Raw genomic sequence first — 24,566 nt, forward strand, 5'->3', positions numbered from 1 at the left:
GGGCAACAAAGAATTGTCAACGAAAGAAGAGAAATATAGTCAAAGAGTCTTACAATATGGAAACAGACCCTTTGGCTGAAATTGTCCACGCCAACGTGGTTTCCTAAACTGAACTATTCCTAAACTGAACTGTGCCTGCATTAAGCACAACGGATCTAAACTTTTACCATCCAATTGTCCTTTAAATGATATAATTGTGGTCCCCTGTACCACATCCTCTGACAGCTTGTTACATGTACACAGTGCACAATGTGAGAAACAGATGCCTCTGAAGTATTGTTTCGGTATTGTTTCATTCCACTGATCTGAACAGTTGATATAATTTGCAACTAGTTGTGGAAACAGCACTGCTGATTCTGCCCCATTCAGTTATTACTTTCTGTTAAATTAATGAAGGCTAATTTATTACTAATTGTTCCCTGCTTTCGGATCAGTAAACAGTCCTCCCTGTATTCCTGTGCTGCTGCTGTGTACGGCTGTATGTTCCCTTCCATTTCCTGTGTAAAAGGCATGAGGTTTAGAAAATCTATTCCAATTGCTGAGTGACAGCCTTGAATGGTTGAAAGAATGGAATATAACGTGGATAAATATGTACCTGTGAATTTTTCATAAAGAATAGAAGGCGTTTTGTTACACACCCGGGATTCCTTGAACATTTCAGAAACGTCTCCTTGCTTCTGGAACTGCCCAGATGACAATAGCCACGCGGCCACTCCATCCACTACCTCCGCAGCGAATAATGACATCACTTCCACCATACCGCCCCACAGACTGCAGCCTCTGCCAACCATGCCTCACCTCTGCGATTGCGGTCCAGTCAACCACCTCGACGATCGCCACGAAGGTGAATGCCTCCGTGACCACTGCAAGATCCACTGTAGCAGTGACTGCCGCAAGATCCACCTATACCGGAACCAATATATTTAACCTGTATGTCTCTTCCACCTCTGCAGTGGCCACCGCCACAGCCAATTCAGCCCCCGGTGATGCCACTCACTGGAACATTGATGAGGACACAGCCGACGTCACGCCCACGCACAATGACGTTGTTCCAATAAACACCAGACGTCATCGAGGACGGCAAGTGTTAAAGCACTTCCGCCATCGGCCTCACTTCACCAACATTTCGAGCGTCACATCCGTGGGAGGTGTCACTCCTGAAACCATGTCACAGTCTCCAGTTGCTGTCTGCGCCCCAACTCCCAGGTCCAGCCCCATCCCATGTCCTAGCTCCCAGCCTCGCTTTGTTTTAGCAATTACCCACACCTCCCCTCACTGAGGATGAGTAATTAATCCTCAGTAACGGCCTCACCTTTATCCCACTACAATCTCAAAATAATGAGTTTGACACGTGTTGCAGCATTGCACATTTCTTCCGTCACCTCTGCCACTGGGACACTTTTCCCATCAAGACACCCCCCCTACCCTTTGGGGACCCCTACACCAGCCTCCAACGCACCACATCCATCTTGACACATGTGCTGGTCTGTTACCCGCCTTTTATCTCTTCATTTCTAACTGCTGTCATGCCATAGATCGTCTCAACGTGCCCACCACCCTCACCCACTTTAAAGTCTCAGCCTCACAATGCGCAGCCATTCGTGCACTAGCCTCGACACCTCAGATACCAGGTGCCAACTCGTAGACACCTCCTCATACTGTTCCGTGACCAAGAACTCACCTCCCATCACCAAACCATTGTCTCTCAGATCATCCACAATCTCATCACATCTGAAGATCTCACATCCACAGAATACAACCAAATAATCCAAGAAACACCACACAACCCGAATTTCCCTCCAACCCAATATCACGATCCTAACTGCCCTGGTTTATCTATTGTCTCAGCCTGCTCCTGCTGCACTGAACGCATCTCTGTATATCTTGACACCGTCCTGTCCCCTTTAGTACAGGAACATCCCACCGATGTTCAGGACAACACTCACATCATTCACCTCCTCCATTCTTTCGTTTCCCAGACCCCACACCTTATCGTCACAATGGACATCCAGTCCTTGTTCACATGCATCCGGCACGACGGAAGCCTCCAGGCCCTCCGTTTGTTATTCTCATGCTGAACGATGGCTCAGTGGTTAGCACTGCTGCCTCACATCATCAGCGTCCCGGGTTCAATTCCAGCCTCGGGCGACTGTCTGTGTGGAGTTTGCACATTCTCCCCGTGTTTGCGTGGGTTTCCTCCCACAGTCCAAAGATGTGCAGGTTCGATGAATTGGTCATGTTAATTTGCCTATAGTGCTACGTGCATTAGTCCGAGGGAAATGGGTCAGTGTGGACTGGTTGGGCCAAAGGGCTTATTTCCGCACTGTAGGGAATGTAATCTAAAACCTAAACCCTCTACTGACACACTCATTTACCTGGCAGAACTGGTCCTCAACTTCTCCAACTTCTCCTTCCAATCCTCCCACTTCCTACACTCCATGGGCCCCAGTAATGCCTGCCCCTGCGTCGCGTACCTGAAAGAGTCCATCCTCTGCAGATACCTCGGCACTATTCCCCACGTTTTCCCCCGCTACATCAATAACTGTATCGGCACTATCTTGCGCTCCCATGAGGAGAGTTTAAAGATCATGAAATTCACAAACACTTTCCTCCATGACCACAACTTCACCCGTACCACCTCGGACAACTGCTAACCGATCCTGGACTTCTCCATCTCCAGTCTCAGGTCCCAACTAAATATGTACATTTCGGAAAAAACTCTCACCAAGTCCCACAGTTACCTGGACTACATTACCTCCCAACCTGCTTCCTGTAAAAGCGTCTATTCCCAATTAGTCTATCTCCACCGCATCTGCACACAGCAGGCCCATTTCCACCAGAGATTATCCCAAATGGCCTCCTTTTTCAGAGACCACTGATTCCCATCACACGTATTTGATGATGCTCTCCAGCACATTCTTCATCACTCTGCACGCCTCTGCCTTTGAGCTCCACCACTCCAATCACAACAGGGAGCAAACTCTCCGGTCCTCAACGTCCACTCAACCACGTCAGCGACCTGCAAACATACCCTACTACGAGGGATATAATTTCCCTCCTCAGCCCTATCTGCATTTCAGAGAGACAATTCCCTCAAGCAACTCCCTTGTCAGATCCATGACTACCCCACCAGCCCATATGCCCCAAGCTCCCAGAACCTTCTGCTGCCACCGCAAGATGTGCGAGGCCTCCGCCTACACCTCCCCACTCACCTTCATCCAAAGCCTCAAAAGATATTTTGACAACAGGCAGACGTTTACCTATACTTACCCACACGTCATCTACTGCATCCAATTCCACATGATGTGTTCTTCTCGACATGAGGGCGCCAGAACGCCAACTTGTGGATCATTACAGAGAATATCTCTGGGACACACACACCAAACAACGCGTATGGACACTTCAACGCTCTCTCCCACTCTACAAAGGGCATAAAAACTCCTGGGTTTCCTCCATCGCCAAATCCTAAGAAACTGACGCCCTGCAGAAGAAAGCTTCATCTTCCGCCTTGGGACCCTGCAACGTCATGGAATCAATGTGGATTTCACCAATTTCCTCATTTCACTATCCTCCACTGTAACTCAGTTCCAAGCCTCCATCTTGACCTGTCCACGTTCGTTCCCACCAATCCGCTACACCCTCATTTCTAAGTTACCACGTTCACCTCCAAATTCATCTACCTATCACATTCCCCGCAAATTGCCCGCAGTCCCACGCCCTCCTATTTATCTCTCAACACCCCAGGCCCACAAGCACCATTCCTGATGAAGCGCGCTTGACTGAAAATCAATTCCCCTGCTCCTTGGATGCTGCCTCACTGGCTGTGCTTTTCCAGCACCACACTCTCGACCTCAAATGGCTGAATGTCCTCATTCTGTTCCTGTTTTTAGCAATCGCCTGATGGGCTGAATGAACTGAGTCAGTACGGTGTAGTTGGGAATCGTGTTAACATTATCGAACGGTCAGTGTTGTTCTGGACCAGGCCAGACCCCCTCAAAATATTTGAAGGAACCCACCCATGCCCTATCTTTGGTACTTGTTTTCTGCAGGTATGTAGTGGATATCCGAGTGTGTTTCTTCCGGGTTTTCCGGTTTCCTCCCACAATCCACAGATGTGTAGGTCAGGTGTATTGGCCATGCTAAATTGTCTATAGTTTTGGTGCCTTAGTTAGAGGTAAATATAGGGTAGGGGAATGGGTCTGGGTGTAAGAGATCATTGTCCTTCTCCACTGTCCGGAGGATCACTGTGGACTGCTTGGGAAAAATGGCCTGTTTCCATACTGTAGGAATCTAATCTAAATATGTTTTCCAAAATTACTGAATAAAACACGAACAAATGAGAACAGAATACAGAATGACTTACTGTATCCGAAAACCAAACAGATTATCCCAACTTAACAATTGTGGTCCCAAACCTTGCAAAAGTCCGCATAACCACCACTTGGCACAAATGGTAAATTCAAACACAGGGTCTTACAGGAGAGAGAGTGATGGCACGGAGATTGAACATTGAACACTTTCTCCCATGCAGCTGTTTCTTGGACTAGTAGCCCCAAAACTTGACGAGTTTGTTAAAACCAAACCAAACCAGAGTCAAACTAACCTGCGAGAACTAGTCACTTCCCTTTCATTGTACATGTATCTTTTTTACCATGAATGCATTTTGGCTCAGGCAGTATGTGTTTCTTATAATCAAACTTTCCCTAAAAACCATCCAAAGCAGACCTTTTGGCAATTCAGCGTTTATGACTCCTCTGTAGAAATAAACAAGAACAACATAACCTTGTTAAAGGACCAGCATTATCACAGTGCACAACCCACTTCTGACTTTACGATGGAGGGATGGGTATTGATACTGCACATGTTAATGGCCGGCAGTCATCGTGGATCCTTAATTTTCATTTGCTGTGCCATTTCGAAGTGAGTCCTACTTCGCAGGAGGTAGAGCCAGATAACACAGTGGGCGTTGTCTTCAATATGAGCTTGAGACCTCCCCTCCGCCAGGACTGTGTGCCGTGTTCCCAGACAGAAAAAGGTAGTTTGTGACAAGTAGCTTTTTGATAACATTTCCCTCTTGTTAGGGGGTGGGGTGTGGTGGGCGGGAGGGGGAGCTTTTCCCCATCACTTCGCACAGCCTGGCTGCTGTGTATTTGAGGCCTTGCACTGCTCGGTGGGAAGTTGGCCTGCGGAGGCAGCTTTGGTGATGGGCATTGAAGTTCCACACCCGGATTACGTTGTGAATCCTTGTCATCCTCAGTGCTTCCTCTGATTTGTTTCCAACATCGAGTGGAACCCAGTTATTGCCGAGCGGTGTTGTCGAGGGCAGCAGATGGCTATCATCAGACGATTTCCTTGACCTGCTGGCATGAGATTTTCCTTTACCTGGTACAAATGCAGTGTAACTTCTTCCTTGACTGTATAGCCCTCAGGATTGGTGCCCTCAGGATTGGTGGATCCGTCCTGTATGTGTGGACAGGATTTACCCAGGCGTGATGATTGGCCTTCATGCAAAATTACCCATTATATATAAAACCAAAGATCAATATGTTCACTTAATCTTGTCGGTTTTGTCTCCAGTTGTATCGATTTTGGAAGATTTACTCTGATAGGCTCACAGTGAGAATCACGTTGGTCCCCCACTTCTTATTGCATGCCATTGCCAGAGCAACTCCCCACCCACCAGAATTCCTTTAATTGCCCAGCATCCCGGGAAATTCCACACTGCACTGGGACAAACACAGACAGTGTGGAGCTACACTGCACAGCCTTTGATATTACGTGCACAGCACGAGATATTACTGCCATCCCCAAATGCGCAATGTGGATAAGAGCATGGATCTCCTCCTGGGTGCGGAGGAATTCAGACAATACTTCCGCTACTAGGCAAAAGTGTGGACTGCTGGTGCTGAAAATCAGAGTCTAGATTAGAGTGGTGCTGGAAACGCACAGCAAGTCAGGCGATATCCGAGGAGTAGGAAAATCGACGTTTCGGGCAAAACCCCTTCTTGATGAAGGGCTTTTGCCTGAAACGTTGATTTTCCTGCTCCTCGGATGCTCTCTGGTCTGCTGTGATTTTCAAACACCATTCTAATCTAGAATACTTCCCATACCCCAGGACTAGGATGGAAGCCATGATGCTAGGCCATGCCTGCCTACTCTGAAGCTGATTCCTGAAGAAGGGCCTGTGCCCGAAACGTCGAATCTCCTGTTCCCTGGATGCTGCCTTACCTGCTGTGCTGTTCCAGCAATAAAGTTTCAACTTTGATCTCCAGCATCTGCAGACCTCACTTTCTGCTCTGAAGCTGCCCCCTTCGGTAGAATGTACTGCATTGTAAGAGATCATTGTCCTTCTCCACTCCGCCAGTGTAAGGAAAGATCGACGGAAAATCTCACCATTCCCCTTGAGAAGGACAAACAAGAGGCAACGGAATTATCTCAACATCAAGTTCTCAAAAAACATCTTGCTGAATCCACCATTCATCACGATAAAATCATCATCACTGAAATTACACAGAAACAGTTGGGCTGGAGCTTAGAAATAAAATAGTGAAACAAATATTGGTGAGAGCTGGATGTTAAAAACCAAACTGCAGTGCAGGATATGTGCATGCTATAAGCAGCGAATTCGATCTGCAAGTACGGACATTGCTGGAAAAATTCAGCAGATCTGCAAAAATCTGTATGAAGAAATCAGAAATAACATTTCAAATCTGGGGAATCTTCAGCAGAACACTTTGTGTTTCCGATCTCGAGCATGAGCAGCTGTTTGTCTTATTTTGGACAAAGAAGCATTTTGCACACAACAGTATTAATGGATGACTTGTTCTGTGAAGCAGGGGAAGGGGTGCGGCAGCAGATAGGTGAAGGTCTGAAGGTGATACAGCTGAAGGTGCTGCACATCAGTGTTTAGGCTTGGGTTGGGAGCGGGTGAAAGTGGGGAAAACTCACCTCTCAGGTGAGGAAAACTGGGTCATATTAGAGGTATCCCATTGGAACTCAGCATCATCCGGAGAGATGTTAAGGAGATGGAGAAACTGGGAAAATGCAGTCCCCCTCAACTGATCGTGTATTCAGATGGAAAGGGAAGCCTTGGCTTGATGCCCAGAATTACAAAGAACCAGAATCGAAATCGCAGCTCCTGATTTACATATTGTCTGCAACGGGATGCGAAAATACACTCAGAAGAAAGTCTGTGTCTAAACAGGGAGAAGGCAGGAGAATGATATTTAAAACATATCGGCTCTGATGAAATAGCAGAGTCAACTCAATACGCTAAATGGCTGATTTCTGCTCCTAAAACTTATGGTCTTAGGAACAGAATAAAATTTTGAGCAAATATTTCATTGCATTCCGCAAAATTTTATTCTTGATTAAAATAGCCTCATTGAGAAGTGAACAACTGTCATTCAGAAAGAGGATCGTAACTCAAGTCGAAGCATACAACATGGTGCAATTCCACCTGGCGGTACAGAGCAGTTTTGAAGAAGACGCATTTGATTTATTACAGGAATGTGGAGACATATTTTATATTCTCGAAAGGCTGTGAGTGTTTGTGTCTCAGTGGCTCAGTGTAACAGTGGAAGCAGAGATGGTGAATATTTTTTGAGAAACAGCCAAAAAGATTCATGAATAACAGTAGGGTCAGTGGATATCAGGGAGTGGTTGGGAATGTGAAGCTCAGGACACAGTCTGATCATCCAGAATCATACTGAATGGTAGATTAGGTGCGAAGGGCTGAATGATATGTCCCTGTGATTACAACAAGCTGTATCTCCTCCATGTCATGAGGCATTTTACTGACCCTTGTGATGTTTGAAACAGGGTCAAGTAGGTGTTTCTGACTGGGACAGACTTGCTGGGCAGAAGGGCATCTGTCACGTGAATATTTATGGCTCTACCGCAATCTATACCCAAAATAGACAGAGCGTTCCAAAACTTACATTCTTGGGAGCATTCCATAATGGAGATTCTCCATAACATTTTGAATCCGCCAATATCTGGAATATTCTATGCCCACCATTCCCTTGAACATTCAGCAACTGATGTTCCTCGGAGCATTCTATACCCGATATTCCTCGGAGCATTCTAAAACGACATTCCCCAGAACATTCTATCCTCGACATTCCCCGTAACATTCCATAACGACATTGTCAAGAACATTCTATACCCGTCATTCTCCAGAGCATTCTATAACTGACATTCCCCAGTACATTCTATAACCAACTAATTTTTTTGAACGGCTAGACAATTAAAAAGAAGATAAGATCCTGAAGAAAGAGATCCCATTCTGTGGAGAATGAGACACTGGTTCGAAGTCCCCTCAGACAGTTAAAAGGGGTGAATACGTTTCCAATGCCATTACCTTTCTTCACGAAACAGGATCTATCACAATTACGACGTAAAGGCAGAAATTTCCATTTCCGTTTGTCTTGAAGGCACGGGGAGAGAATCGTTCAGGACAGCAACGTTTTCACCGTCCATATTAGGAACTGGAAAGAATGACCTCTATCTGTTCTCGAGTAATCGATTGTGTGGGAATGTTCCAGAAGCCAGCTGTACTTTTCGACGTGTGTCTGTTTGGAGAGGGAGGGATTCTTGTGTTTCACATCACATTTTAGTCAGTAATTCAGAAAATCCTATTTGTTATTTCAGCTTCAATTATTTCAATAAATCACTGAATACAGTCATACATTTGAAAATCTCATTGGGTCTTCAATCAAACTGGTGACCTTGACTCCTGGCTGATATACTACATGTATGTTTTCCTTCCTCACAGTTAACGTAGTGACGATCTACGTCATGCTTTATAAAGATTGTGGGTTATCTTCATCTGTCAGACGTTACTTGGGGGCCATGGCAATCGCGGATCTATTGGTCATTATCCTCGACCTGATATTGAGACACATTCCCATTGTTTTTAAGGAACAGTATTCTTTCCTGTTGTCCATCCGCATGTGTAATATCCACTCCGTTCTGCTTTTTGCAGCCACTGACTGTTCGGTCTGGTTCACTGTCACTTTCACCTTTGATCGGTTTGTGGCCATTTGTTACCAGAAGCTGAAAAATAAATATTGCAGTGAGAAAACGGCGGCTGTGGTTCTGGGAACAGTTACTGTACTGAGCTGTTTAAAGAACATTTTCTGGTATTTTATGCTCACACCTCAGTATTGGATGGGGAACATGCCCTGGTTCTGTGCTCTAACAAATGGTCTTTATGAATCCCGTGTCTGGGTCACATTCGAGTTCCTCCACCACATTCTAACCCCGGCTCTGCCATTTCTACTGATTCTGCTGCTCAATGTTTTCACCGTCAGACATATTTTAGTGACCAGCAGAGCCCGCAGGAGACTCCGGGATCACACCAATGCAGACGCTCATTCTGACACAGAAATGAGAAATCGAAAAAAAATCCATCATTTTACTGTTTGCGATCTCAGCCAATTTCATCCTGTTATGGTCAACGTTAATGGTGTATTCTATATGGAGACGAATGTGGTATATTGTGGATACTGGTGTATTTCTACATGGTTTGTGCAGGAATTGGGCTTCATGCTGCAGCTTCTCAGTTGCTGCACAAACACCGCTATTTACGCTGTGACCCAGACTAATTTCAGACAGCAGTTGAAGAAGGTGCTGAAGTATCCCTTTACGCAAATTTATCAAGCAATAAAATTTTATCATTAATCAATCCATCCGGGACTTCCTCATTTTAGTTAAATGTTTCAGCAGTGAAGCAGCCTTTCGCTCTGGTAACACACTACAGGGACACATTTCAATGTTTCTCTCAATTCAGGGGACCGTGAGAAAAGGCACCATCCACTGACTGTAACGATCACTTCAATGTGTAAAGAATAAAAGTGTTCATTACAAATTGCCCAGCAGCAGAATGAATTTTACTGTTGGTTCTCTTTGCATTGAGAAGCTGAGTGGGAGAGAGACAAACTTGACCCTAAGTCCGGGTCCTCATGGAACGGGAGAGGATAGGACCTGAGCTCAGGAGTTGTGTTGAAGTCACTCTGGCCTTGCTCTCACCTATGGTGTTATGTACCCTGCCCTATCTTGAATCACTCGCTGTCCCTCTTGCACTCTCACTACCACCCAATCTCATATATACTTCATGCTTGTGTTCCCTTCCATGGTAATGGATTCACAGGCTATTTCTAAGGGAAGAGATTGGGGATAGGTTCACAGGTCTTTGCCGGAAGGATAGTTTAAGAGACTGTCAGTAGGAGAACAGATGGGGGATTATTCCATTAATAGTTGCTCGAGGAACACAGTACCGATGAGTTCACCGGCCGTGAGTAGAAGATGAGAGTGTCGATGGGTTCACAGGTTGTTGCTCGGTTAGAAGAATGGGGATTGTTACATAGAAAAAAGAGTAGGGATTTTAACAGAGACCGCTGCCAGGAGAACAGAGTCGGGATGTGTTCACAGGCCATTACTAGGAGAATTGAGTGCTGATGGATTCAAATGCCGTTGCCAAGACAGCGGATTGTGATGAAGTTCACAGACCGGTGCTCGGGGAAATGAGTGGGAATGGGTTCAGAGAACATTGCCAGGGGAACAGAAAGGAGATGTCTTCACTGGCTGTTTCTTGGGAGCAGAGTGCGGACAGCACCAGAAGCCATTTCCTGAAGATCAGAGTATGGATGGGGGTCACACACCGTTGGTAGGAGAACAGACTGGGGCTTGGTTTACAGGCCATTGCTCCGTGAAGAAAATGAGGATGACTTCAGAGACAGTTGCTTGGTAACAAAGTGGGCACGAGGATGCAGGCAGCTGCCAGATGAACAGAGTGCAGATGGGTTCACAAGCAGTTGTTAGGGGAACAAAGGTGATATTGTGGTCACAGGCCGTTGATGAGAGGACGAAGTGGGGATTGGTACACAGACCGTTGCTCGTGAATAGTTTGGGAATGGGTTCAAGGCCGTTATACATGAAACAGTAGTGCTGCATTCGCAGGCGGTTGCTAGGAGAAAGAGGTGTGAATGCATTCAAAGGCTGTTGTTCGGTGAAGAGAGTGGAAGTGCATACACAGGCATTTGTGAGACAAAAAGATCGAGGATGGGCTCACAGTCTGTTGGTCGGGGTACAGGTTGGTAACGGTTCACGGGACATTGCGAGGGGAACAGAGTAGGGATATGTTCACAGGCCGTGCTCGGATAACAGGAGGGGAATTGATCGAAGGCTGTTGTGAGGGAAACAGACTGGGGTGGGAACATGGACTGTTACGAGGGGAAGAGAGAGAGAGAGGATGGGTTCGCAGGCCATTGTTAGAAGAACAGAATTGTGATGGGTTCACGGGCCGTGGCGCAGAAAGCAGTGGGAATGAATTCACATGCCGTTGCTGTGGAAACGCAGTCAGATAGGTCAAAGGATCATTGCTGATTAAACAGATTAAGGTTCACGGGCTGTTGCGAAGGGAATAGAGTAGGGATGGGTCCACAGGCCGTTGCGAGTGGAGAGGATTTGGGTCATATTCATGGACCGATGCGAGGAGAAAAGGGTAGCAGTCGATTCCCAAGCTGTTGCTAGTGAAACAGAGTGAGGATGGGGTCATATGCTATTTCAAACGAAACAGAGCAGGATTGGGATGAAATTTTGTTGTTCGGATATTAGAGTGGGGATGGGTTCACAAGTCGATGCGAAGGGAATAATGTGCAGATAGCGTCGTTGGAAGTTGTTCGGGGAAAAGCGTGTGTCTCTGTTCAGAGACTGTTGTTCGGAAAACAAAGTGTGGATCTGGTCAGAGGTAATTTCTGTGGGACAGAGTGGAAATGAGTTCCCAGACCATTGCTAGCACAACACAGTTGGGATTGCTCAGACTGTTGCTTGGAGAGCAGACCGGGGATGGGTTTGCAGGGGAACACAGTGGGAATCATTTCACAAGCATTTGCGATGAAAAGAGGGTGTGGATTTGTTCACTGACCGTTTCTTGCGGAACAGAGTATGGATGGGTTAACAGGCTGTTGCGAGGACAATAGAGTTGATTTGGGGACATAGATTCGCTGCTAAGGGAACAGAGCCAGGATGGGGTCAAGGGCCATTGCCAAAAGAAGAGGGTGCAGATGTGTTCACAGGACATTGCGATGAGCCTGGTTTAAAAGCAGTTCCTCGGACAATAGAGTGGGAAAAGGTTCACATGCCATTGCTCGGAGAATAGAGTTGTGATTGTTTCACAGGCCGGTGCAACAGAATCCGAGTTGAGATCGGTCTGTGAACCCATCACTATTCTTCACCTCTCTCTCCACCACGTGAACCCATCTTCACTTCTGTTTCCCGAGCAATTGCTAGAAGAGCAGTCTCAGGAAATGTTAATCGGACATTGCCAGAAAGAAAAACACTGGTGGTGAGTTCAACGGCAATCGCAAGGAGACAAGAATGTCAATGTGTTCACCAGCTGTTGCCAAGAGAATGGAGTGGACATGTTCACAACCTGTTGCTCGGAATACATTCTGGGGATGGTTCACCAGTCGGTGCGAGAAGAACAGAGCAGGAATAGAACATAGAACATAGAACAATACAGCAGAGAACAGGCCCTTGGGCCCACGATGTTGTGCCGAACATTTGTCCTAGCTTAAGCACCCATCCATGTACCTATGCAATTGCCGCTTAAAGGTCACCAATGATTCTGACTCTGCCACTCCCACAGGCAGCGCATTCCATGCCCCCACCACTCTCTGGGTAAAGAAACTATCCCTGACATCCCCCTATACCTTCCACCCTTCACCTTAAATTTAGGTCCCCTTGTAACACTCTGTTGCAGCCGGGGAAAAAGTTTCTGAATGTCTACACTATCTATTCCTCTGATCATCTTATAAACCTCTATCAAGTCACCCCTCATCCATCGCCGTTCCAATGAGAAAAGGCCTAGCACTCTCAACTTATCCTTGTACGACCTATTCTCCATTCCAGGCAACATCCTGGTAAATCTCCTCTGCACCCTCTCCAAAGCTTCCACATCTTTCCTAAAGTGAGGCGACCAGAACTGCACACAATACACCAAATGTGGCCTTACCAAGGTCCTTTACAGCTGCAACATCACTTCACGACTCTTGAATTCAATCCCTCTGCTAGGGAACGCAAATACAACCATAGGCCTTCTTACAAGCTCTATTCACCTGTGTGGCAACTTTCAAAGATCTATGAACATAGACCCCAAGATCCCTCTGTTCCTCCACCTAACTAAGAACCCTACCGTGAACCCTGTATTCTGCATTCTTATTTGTCCTTCCAAAATTGACCTTGACAGGGTTGAACTCCATCTGCCACTCCTCAGCCCAGCTCTGCATCATATCTAAGTCCCTTTGCAGTCGACAGCAGCCCTCCTCACTATCCACAACTCCACCAATCTTCATATCATCTGCAAATTTACTGACCGACCCTTCGACTCCCTCTTCCAAGTCATTAATAAAAATTACAAACGGCAGAGGACCCAGAACTGATCCCTGCGGAACTCCACTTGCAACTGGGCTCCAGGCTGAATATTTACCATCTACCACCACTCTCTGACTTCGACCCGTTAGCCAGTTTTCTATCCAACTGGCCAAATTTCCCTCTCTCCCATGCCTCCTGACTTTCCGCATGAGCCTACCATGGGGAACCTTATCAAATGCCTTACTAAAATCCATGTACACTACATCCACTGCTCTACCCTCATCCACATGCTTGGTCACCTCCTCAAAGAATTCAATAAGACTTGTAAGGCAAGACCTACCTCTCACAATTCCGTGCTGGCTGTCCCTAATCAAGCTGTGTCTTTCCAGATACACATGAATCCTATCCCTTAGTACCCTTTCCATTACCTTGCCGACCACCGAAGTAAGACTAACTGGCCTGTAATTCCCGGGGTTAACCCTATTCCCTTTTTTGAACAGGGGCACAACGTTCGCCACTCTCCAGTCCCCTGGTACCACCCCCGTTTACAGTGAAGTCGAAAAGATCATTGCCAACAGCTCTGCAATTTCCTCCCTTGCTTCCCACATAATCCTAGGATATATCCCGTCAGGCCCGGGGGACTTGTCTATCCCCAAGCTTTTCAAAATGCCCAACACATCTTCCTTCCTAACAAGTATCTCTACTAGCTTACAGTCCGTTTCACGAACTCCTCTTCAACAATACGGTCCCTCTCGTTTGTAAATACTGAAGAAAAGTTCTCATTCAAGACCTCTCCTATCTCTTCCGACTCAATACACAGTCTCCCACTATTGTCCTTGATCGGACCTACCCTTGTTCTCGTCAGTCTCATGTTTCTCACATGCGCATAAAATGCCTTGGGGTTATCCTTTATCCTACCCGCCAAAGATTTTTCATGCCTGCTCTTAGCTCTCCTAATCCCTTTCTTCAGCTCCCTTCTGGCTATCCTGTATCCTTCCAATGCTCTGTCTGAACATTGTTTCCTCAACCTTATGTAAGCCTCCTTCTTCCTCTTTACAAGACATTCAACCTCCCTCGTCAACCAAGGTTCCCTCACACGAACATCTCTTTCCTGCCTGACAGGTACCTACATAGCAAGGACACATCGTATCTGTTCCTTGAAAAAGTTCCACATTTCAACGACATCCTTCCCTGACAGCCTATGCTCCCAACCTATGCTCCTAAGATTATGTCTTATAGCATCGTATGTACCATTCCCCCAATTGAAAAACGTACCCTGTTGCACGCACCTATCTCTCTCCATAACCAAGCTGAAAGTGACAGAATTGTGGTCACCATCACCAAAATGTTCACCCACTAAAAAGCCCATCACTTGTCCCGGTTCGTTATCAAGTACCAAATCCAATATGGTCTCCCCTCTGGTGGGACAATCTACATACTGAGTTAGAAAATCTTTCTGGACACACTGCACAAACACCGCCACATCAAATCTACTTGATGTGAAGAGCTTCCAATCAATATTTGGGAAGTTGAAATCGCCCATGACTACTACCCTGTGGCTTCTGCATCTTTCCAAAATCTGTTTCGCAATCTGTTTCTCCACATCAGTGCTGTTACTGAGGGGCTTATAGTAAACACAAGCATTGCTGCTACTGGGGGGCTTATAGTAAACACCCAACAAGGTGACTGCTCCCTTCCTATTTCTGACTTCAGCCCATACTACCTCCAAAGGCAGATCCCCCCGAACTGCCTTTCTGCAGCCGTTATACCATTTCTAATTAGCCACGCCAACCCCGTCCTTTTTTAACCCACCCTCCTTAATCTTACTGAAACATCTGTAACCAGGAACTTCAACAACCATTCCTGTCTCTCTTCTATCCACGTTTCTGTGATGGCCACAACCTCGTAGCCCCAGGTACCGATCCACGCTTTAAGTTCACCCACCTTATTTCTGATACTCCTTGCGTTGAACATAGTTGGAATGTTGTCACAGGCCATTGCAAGGGGAAAAGAATGGGGATGGGGAAACATTCCGTGCTATGAAAAGCAAAGCAAACATGGGATCACAGGCCCGTGCTAGAATAGTACAGATGGAATGGGTGCACAGGCCATTGGTGGGGGAAGACAGCGGGGATGTGGTCACATCAGGTAGAAAAGGGAACACAGAGGGGACTGGGTTGCATGTAGTTTCTCAGAGAAAAGAGCAGAAATTGGTTCAGAGTCATTGCTAAGCAGATGGTTCCACTGGCGTTGGGAGGGTTGGCTTGACAGGCCATTGCAGGAGAAATGTGTGGAGACAGGTTCATAGGCAGTTACAAGGCGAGCAGAGTGGGAATGGGCTCTCAGTCCTTTGCTGGGAGAACAGACGAGGATTGAGATCACATGGTGTTGGTAATGGAACAGAGTAGTGATGGGGTCACAGACTATTGGTAGGGGTGCAGATTGGGGATGAGAGTACAGGCCATTGCTCGAGGAACACAAATGAGGATGGACTCACACGCTGGTGAGACAGGTAAAGAATAGGGATGGGATCACATGCTGTTGAGAGAAGTAAAGAATAAGGATAAGCTCACAGGCAAAAGTAAGCGGAGCAGAGTAGTGATGTGTTGACAAGCTGTTGCTTTGGCAACAGCTTGGGGATGAGATCACAGAAGGTTGTGAGGAAAATGCAGAGGAAACGGGTCATGGGCATTTCTGGGGAAGCAGAGGGGGGTCTGTATCATAGCGCGATACCATAGAAACAGTGAGTAGGTTGGTACAGAGGCTGTCTCTAGGCTGTTGCTATGGAAGCAGAGCGAAGATGGGTTTACAAGAAGTTGCGAAGACAACAGAGTGGGGACCAGTTAACACGTAGTTGATGGGGTAGGGCGTGGGAACAGTTTGATACGGCATTGCTAGGGAAATACAGTGGCAATGGGTACAAAGGCCATTGCAGAGGAAACAGTGTGGGTATTTTTTCACAAGCCGTTGCCAGGATAATAGATTAAGATTGGGTAACAAGCAGTTGCTGGGAGAATCTACTGCGGATGGGTTCAAAGATGTTTCTAGGGGGACAGAATGGGTATGAGTTCAGAGTTGCTGGGAGAACAGGCTATGGTTGGTTTACGGGCCGTTGCTAGGCGTACAGAGCGGGGCTCCAATCACAGGCAGAACAGTGGGGATTGTTTCACAGGTGGTTGTGAGGTGAACCGATTGGGGATCAGATCACAGGGCGGAGCTAGGAGAATACTGTGATGATATGTTCACAGGCCATTGCTGGGAAAAGAGAGTGGAGATGGTTTCACAGAACGTTGCCTGGAAAATAGAGTTGGCATTGGTTCACAGGCAATTGCTGCGGGAATGGATTGGAGATGTGTTCCCAGTCCATTGCGTTGGTTACTTTGTGGTTACGGGTTCACAGGGCGTTCCGAAGACAACACAGTGGGATATCTTTCACAGATGGTGGCTGGGAAAACAGACACATGTTGTGGTCAGAGGCCGTTGTTAGGGCAGAGTGGGGATAGAGTAACAGTTCACATTTCCTGTAGAACAGTGGGTACTGGGTTCACATTCGCTTGCTTTGGGAACAGAGTTTCACACACAGTTGCTCGGGGAATAGAGCGGGAATGCTTTCACAGTTGGTTGCTTGGCGAATGTAGTGGGGATAGGTTCACAGTCATTGCTAAGCATGGAGAGTGTGCATGGGTTCACTGGCATTGATAAAGGCACAGATTAGGAATGGCTTCACAGGCCGTTGCTGGAGAAAAGTGTGGAAATTAGTTCAAAGGCAGTTAATAGGAGATCAGAGTGAAAATGGGTTCACAGTCTGCTGGGAAAACAGATTGAGCCTGAGATGACAGGCTGTTGACATTGGTGCAGAGTAGTGTTAGTGTCACAGGAAGTTGCCAGTAGAAACACTGAAGATGGGTTTTCAGACTTTTGTTGGGTAAACGAGTGCTGGATGTAGTCATAATCTGGTGCTAACGGAACAGAGGGAGTATGGTTTCACAGGAAGTTGCGATCGGAAAAGAGTGAGGATGGCCTCACAGGCGTCTCATGGAGAAGCGAGTGGGATTGGTTGACAGGCCGATGCAGGAAGAATGGAATGGAGATATGTTCGGAGGATCTGGCTGGGACAATACTTTGGTGATGGGTTCACAGGCATTTGCTGGAAGAACAGAGTTGGGATGGTGTGTCAGGCTGTTGCCAGGCAACAGAGTGGAGGGTGGGTACACAAGCGTTGCTTGGGAACAGAATGGCATATTTCAGAGGAAGTTGCTGTGAGAACAGTCTAAGATTGTGGTTACATGTTGTTGCTAGGGGTACAGACTGTGACTGGGGTCACAGGCCGTTGTTGATACAACAGAGTGCAGATGTGTTGATAGGCTTTTGCTAGAGAAAAAGAGTGAGTGGGGGATCGGACCACAGTCTGTGCCTTTGGGAACAGAACAGAAATGGTTTCACATATAGTTGCTCAGGGAAAGGTGTGGGGAAGGGCTCACAGGTGTTGCTATGGGAACGGACTGGATATTGTTTCACAGGCTGTTCCTCGTAGAGATGTGTGGGGATGTGTTCACTGGACGTGACTTGGAGAACACTGTAGTGGTGGGTTCACAGGCGTTTGCTGGTCGAAGACAGTAGGACTAGTTTCACAGAAAGTTGCCTGGAGAGCTGAGTTGGAATTGGTTCACAGGCAATTGCTACAGTAAAGGTTTGGAGATGGGTTCACTGACCATTGTTCGTCGCAATGTGGCCAGAGTGTCACAGGCCGTTGCTATGAGAACAGAGTGGGAATTGGTTCACAGACGGTGGATTGGAGAACAGACTAAGATTGGGGACACAAGCTGTTGGTAGGAGTATGGGTTCGGAATGGGGTCACGGCCGTTGCCAGTGGAATAGTGTGAACTTGTGCGATATGATGTTGCTCAGAGAATACAGCAGCAATGTGTTCACAGGCAGTTGCTAGGAGAACAGATTGTTGATTTGTTCACAGGAGGTAGCAGGGAGAACAGATTTGAGATAAGTTAACTGTCAGTTGCCAGGAAAACAGAGTGTGGTTGAATTCATAGACCACTGTTCGCTGAACAGCGAGAGGATTGGTTTACAGGTGACTGCTTGGATTCACAGGCCGTTGTTAAGGGTACGTTTGGGGTTGGATTCACAAGCTATTGCAAGCATTATAGTGTGAGGGCTGGGATCACAGGCTGTTGCGTGGGAAACACTTCGGGCATGAATTGACAAGATGTTGCAAGGGCAACAGAGTGAGGGTTAGAGAGTACAAGTTGTATAACATAGTGGGCATTGTTTCATAGGCAGTTGTAGGAGAAATGTGTGGAGATACCTTCAAAAGCAGTTGATCGGAGTTCAGATTGTGAATAGGTTCACAGTCTGTTGTTGGGAGAGCAGTCACAGCTTGAGATCACAGGCCATTGGAATTGTACAGAGTAGGATTGAGGTCACAGGCCGTTTTTAGTGGTACACAGTTGGGATGTGGTCACAGGACGTTGCCGGTAGAACAGCGTTGAAATAGGTTCACAGTATTTTGTTAGGGTAACAAATTGGGGCATGGTATTTGAGATTGTTGCTTAACGAACAGAGCGGGAATGGTATCTCAGTCATTTGCTCGGGTAAGAGAGTGAGTATGAGTTCACAAACGTTGGTCGGAGTAGAGCGTGACTACCGTTTCACAGGCCGTTGCTAGGAGAACTGAATGGGGAAATGTTCACGGGACTTGGCTGGGAGAATACTCTGTTAATGGGTTCACAGACGTTTGTAGGGAGAGGTAGGGAATGGGACCAAAGTTCGTTGCTAGCAGGGCAGAGTGTGGATGGGATTAAAGCACGTTTCTAGGAGAACAGTGTGAGCATTGTTTCACAGTGAATCACTACGAGAATGGATGGGGAGGAGTTCTCAAGCTTGTGCTAGGTGTATATTGTGGATCACAGACCGTTTGGAGGAGAGTAAAGTGGAAATGGCTTCACAGACATTTGCTGGGAGAACAATTGGGGATGGGGTCACACACTGTTGCCAGTCCAATAGAGTGGATGATAGGGTCACGGGCTGTTGCTTAGGCAACAGAGCGAGATTGGTTTCACAGGCAGTTCCCAGGAGGACCAATTGGGAATGTGCTCACAAGCGTTGCTGTGGAAACGATTCAGAGGCAGTTGCTGCAAGAAGAGGCTAATATTGTGGTTGTAGGCTTTTACTCGGAGAACTGAGTGGGGATGGATTCACAGGCTGTTGCTGGTAGAATTGTGTGTGGTTATGTCCACAGCTTGTTGCCAGTAGAAAAAAAAGTGGGTTGGGGAATCGGGCTAGAGGCCGTTGCTTTGGGAACGGAGCAGGAAAGATTTCACAGTTAGCCACTCAGCAAATTGTGGGATGCGTTCAAAGGCACTGCGAAGATAACAGAGTGGATATTGATTCACATGCTTTAGCTCGGAGAAATGAGTGGGGATGTATTCACAGGGCGCGTTTAGGAGAATACTGTGGTTATGGTATCATAGGCAATTGCGGGGAGAAGAGTAGAGACAGTTTAACAGAATGTTGCTCGGAGAACGGAGTTGGAATTGGTTAATAGGCAATTGCTGCAGGAATGGATTGGAGATGCGATCACAGAACATTGCTAGGGCAGAGTGTGGCTCCGATGTCTCAGGCCTTTGCTTGGAGTGGGAATGGGACCACAGGCGGTTGCTGGGAGATCAGACTAAGTTTGTGGTCACAGGCTTTTGGTCGGGGTACAGATTGTGGATGGGGTCACACGCTGTTGCCAAAAGAGGAATAAGAGGATTGTGTCATAGGCTGTTGCTTCGGGAACATGAGCAGGAATGGGTTCAATTGCAGTTATTAGGGAAAAAGAGTGGGGACATGTTCAACGACAGTTGCTGAGAGAACAGAAACGAGACAGGTTCACAGTTGAAAAACAGGGAATGAGCGTGTGATTGGATTCACAGTTTGTCGGGGAACAGAGGGGGGCATATGTTCACAGACGGTGGTTGGGGGGGTACCGATGGGAATGGACCCATAACCTGTAGCCTGGGAAACAGTGTGGGGAATGTGTTCACAGGCTGTTTCTTGGGTAACAGATTGGGCATGGGTTTAGAAACTGTCGCAAGGGAAACAGAGAAGGGGATGTATTGACAGGCTGTTGCTTCGGGAGCACAGCAGGCATTGTTTCACACGCAGTTTCTCGGGGAAAAGTGGGGATAGGTTTACAGGCATCGCGAGGAAAACAGATTAGGGATGGGTTTACAGGCGTTGATCGGGGAAGAGAGAGAGGATGGGTTCACAGGCATTGCTCCAGGAACAGAATGGGGATGGGTCTCGAGAAAGTTGGTGGCGAAAAAAGTGGGGATGGGTTACATAGAACATAGAACGTTACAACGCAGGATAATTCATTTGGCCCCGATATTGAGCAGAACTGTGGAACCAATCTTAACGTCATCTCACCTACTCTATTCGATTTCATTCATATTAACGCATTAATCCTTTAAATGCCGTTAAAGTGTGTGAGTCTTTATTGTTGCAGGCAGGGCGTTCCACACCCCAACTCCGCTCTGAGTAATGATACTAACTTTGGCATCTGCCCTATATCGACCAGCCCTCAAGTTAAAGCTGTGTCCCCTCATGCTAGACTTGACCCTCCAAGGAAAAAGGTTTTCAACCCAATCTACCCTCCAATTATCTTAGAGATCTCTGTTAAGTCACCTCTCAACCTTCCCTTTAACCAAAAATAGCCTGATGTTCCTCAGCCTTTCCTCCCAAGACCTTCGCTCCATACCAGCTAGCATCGTGCTAAATCTCTTCTGCACCCTTTCCAAAGCCTCTATGTGCTTTCTATCATGCGGTGACCAGAACTGCACGCAATGCAGAAAGTGCAGCCCAGCTCTGCAGCTTATCTCTGTCTCTCTGTAACCTACGACATTCTTCAGTATTATCCACAAATCCACCGACCTTCGTGTCATCTGCAAATTATGAACAAATTATTCAACGCCCTCATCCAGTTCATTTATAGAAGTAGCAAGCAGCAGTGGATACAAAACAGACCCTTCCAGTACACCACGAGTAACTGAACTCCAGGATAATACTACACATCAACCAACGCCCTCTGTCTTCTTTCAGCTTGCCAAAGTCTAATCCAAACCGTGAAATTACTCCCAATCCCATGCCTCCGTATCTTGTGCAATAGCCTATCGTGGGGTACTCTCCCAAACACACTTCTTGAATTCCATACACACCACATCAATTGCTTTTCCCTCATCCACTTATTTGGTCACCTTCTCAAAGAAATCAATAAGCTTTGTGAGGCACGACCAACCCTTCACAAAACCATATTGACTATCCCAAATCAACTTATTCATATCTAGTTAACTATATTTCCTATCTCTTATAACCTTTAACGACAATTGAATTAAGTCTCTTTGTCCTACTTTTTACGGGGTGGTCTCTACTTGCAATCTGGAACAAGGAGACAACTTTTACTATTCTCCAGTCTTCTGGCACAATTCATGTAGACAATGACGACATGAAGATCAAAGCCAAAAGCTCTGCAATTCCCTCCCTGTCTTCCCAAAACATCCGAGGACACATCTCATCCGACCTATGGGACTTATCTTTTCTACACTTTCCAGAATTGCTGGCACCTCCCCCGCCCGGGTTAAGAGGCCATTGCTGGAAGAACCGAGTGGGATGGTTTCACAGACTGTTGCTAGGAAAGCAGAGTAGGCATTTGGATCACAGGTAGATGTTACGGGAACACAGTGGGAATTGCTTCATAGAGCACAGCTTGTGGAATAGTATCGGGACTGATCAACAGGCTTTTCTTATGAGAGCAAAGTGTGGATGGGTTGACAGGCTATTGCTAGTGTACAAGAGTGGGAATGGGTTCGCGGGCCGTTGCTGTGGAAAAAGTGTGGGCATGGGTTTTCAGATAATACCAGGAGAAGAAAGTTGATATATGTTTACAGGCCGATGCAAGGAAGAGAGGTTGGATGTGGAGTAATCGGCCGATGCCCAGGGAACAGATTGGGAATGGGTTCATGGGCCGTTGCTACGGGAATGGATTGGAGATGGGTTAACAGGCCATTGTTAGGAATACAGTGTGGATATGTGGCCACAGGCTGTTGCTTGCAGAAAAGTGTCAGGATGGGCACACGAGCTGTGCTCCTCAGAATAGAATATAGAACATTACAGCGCAGTACAGGCCCTTCGGCCCTTGATGTTGCCCGAACTGTCATACCAATCTGAAGCCCATTAAACCTACACTATTCCAAGTACGTCCATATGCTTATCCAATGACGACTTAAATGTACTTAAAGTTGGCGAATCTACTACCATTGCAGGCAAAGCATTCCATACCCTTACTACTCTCTGAGTAAAGATACTACCTCTGACATCTGTCCTATATCTATCACCCCTCAATTTAAAGCTATGCCCTCTCGTGCTCACCGTCACCATACTTGGAAAAAGGCTCTCCCTTTCCTCCCTACTTAAGCCTCTGGTTATCTTATATGTCTCTATTAAGTCACCTTTCAAACGTCTTCTCTCTAACGAAAACAGCCTCTCAAGTCCGTCAGTCTTTTCTCATGAGACCTTCCCCCCCATACCAGGCAACATCCTAGTAAATCTCCCCTGCACCCTTTCCAAAGATTCCACATCCTTCTTATAATGCGGTGACCAGAACTGTACACGATACTCCAAGTGCAGAGGCACCAGAGTTTGTACAGCTGTAGCATAACCACATGGTTCCGGAACTCGAACCCTCTATTAATAAAAGCTAAAACACTGTATGCCTTCTAAACAACCCTGTCAACCTGGGTGGCAACTTTCAAGGATCTGTGCACATGGACACCGAGATGTCTCTACTCATCTACACTACCAAAAATCTTACCATTTGCCCAGTACTTTGCATTCTGGTTCCTCCGACCGAAGTGAATCACCTCACACTTGCCCGCATTAAACTCCATTTGCTACCTCTCAGCCTAGCTCCGTAGCTTATCTATGTCTCTCTGTAACCTACAACATCCTTCGTCACTATCCTCAACTCCATCGACCTTAGTGTTGTCTGCAATCTTACTAACCCACCCTTCTACGCCCTCATCCAGGTCGTTTATAAATATAACGAACAGCAGTGGACCCAACACCGACGCTTTCGGTACACCACTGGTAACTGGACTCCAGGATGAACATTTCCAATCAACCGCCACCCTTTGTCTTCTTTCAGCAAGCCAATTACTGATCCAAACTGCTATATCTCCCGCAATCCCATTCCTCCGCATTTTGTACAACAGCCTATTGTGGGGAACCCTATCGAACGCCTTGCTGAAATCCATATACACTACATCAAGCAGTTTACTCTCATCTACCTGTTTGGTCGCCTTCTCAAAGAACTCAATAAGGTTTGTGAAGCACGACCTACCCTTCACAAAACCGTGCTGACTTTCCCTAATCAAATTATTCTTTACTAGATGATTATAAATCCTATCTCTTATCACTTTTTCCAACACTTTACCAACACCTGAAGTGAGGCTCACTGGTCTATAATTACCAGGGTTGTCTCTACTCCCCTTCTTGAACAGGGGAACCACATTTGCTATCCTCCAGTCTTCTGGCACTATTCCTGTCGACAATGACGATTTAAAGATCAATGCCAAAGGCTCGGTAATCTCCTCCCTGGCTTCCCAGAGTATCCTAGGATAAATCCCATCCTGTCCAGGGGACTTATCTATTGTCACACTCTACCAGATTTCTAATACTCCTTCCTTGTGAACGTCAATTACACCTCGTCTAATAGCTTGTATCTCAGTATTCTCCTCGACAACATTATCGTTTTCTGGAGTGAATACTGTCGAAAACTATTCATTAAGTGCTTCCCCTATCTTCTCTGACTCCACACACAACTTCCCACTGCTATCCTTGATTGGCCCTAATCTTACTGTCGTCATTCTTTTATTCCTGAAATACCTATAGAATGCCTTAGGGTTTACCCTGTTCCTATCCGGCAAAAACTTCTCACGTCCCCTCCTGGCTCTTCTGAGCTCTCTCTTTAGATCTTTCCTGGCTACCCTGTAACACTCAAGCGCCATAACTGAGCCTTCACATCTCATCGTACCACATGCCTTCTTCTTCATCTTGAACAGAGATTCCTCTTCCTTCGTAAACCACGGCTCCCGCGTTCTACAGCTTCCCCCCTGTCTGATAGGAACATACCT

General features: G+C 46.7%; 1 protein-coding gene across 1 annotated transcript in view; it reads left to right on the plus strand.

The window, feature by feature from the left end:
- Positions 1-4,842: 4,842 nt before the first annotated feature.
- LOC148149510 (uncharacterized) overlaps positions 4,843-24,566 on the plus strand; it is a 68,891-nt gene continuing 49,167 nt past the window's right edge. Inside the window, exons 1-2 of the mRNA XM_087990230.1 lie at positions 4,843-5,035; positions 8,777-9,495. Of these exons, the coding sequence (XP_087846356.1) occupies positions 4,843-5,035; positions 8,777-9,495 (912 nt within the window). The remainder of the gene's footprint in view (positions 5,036-8,776; positions 9,496-24,566) is intronic.

This window comes from Chiloscyllium plagiosum, unplaced genomic scaffold (assembly GCF_037043375.1).
Source record: "Chiloscyllium plagiosum isolate Xiang-an unplaced genomic scaffold, Cpla_swu_hap1 HiC_scaffold_8, whole genome shotgun sequence".
Lineage (NCBI taxonomy): Eukaryota > Metazoa > Chordata > Chondrichthyes > Orectolobiformes > Hemiscylliidae > Chiloscyllium > Chiloscyllium plagiosum.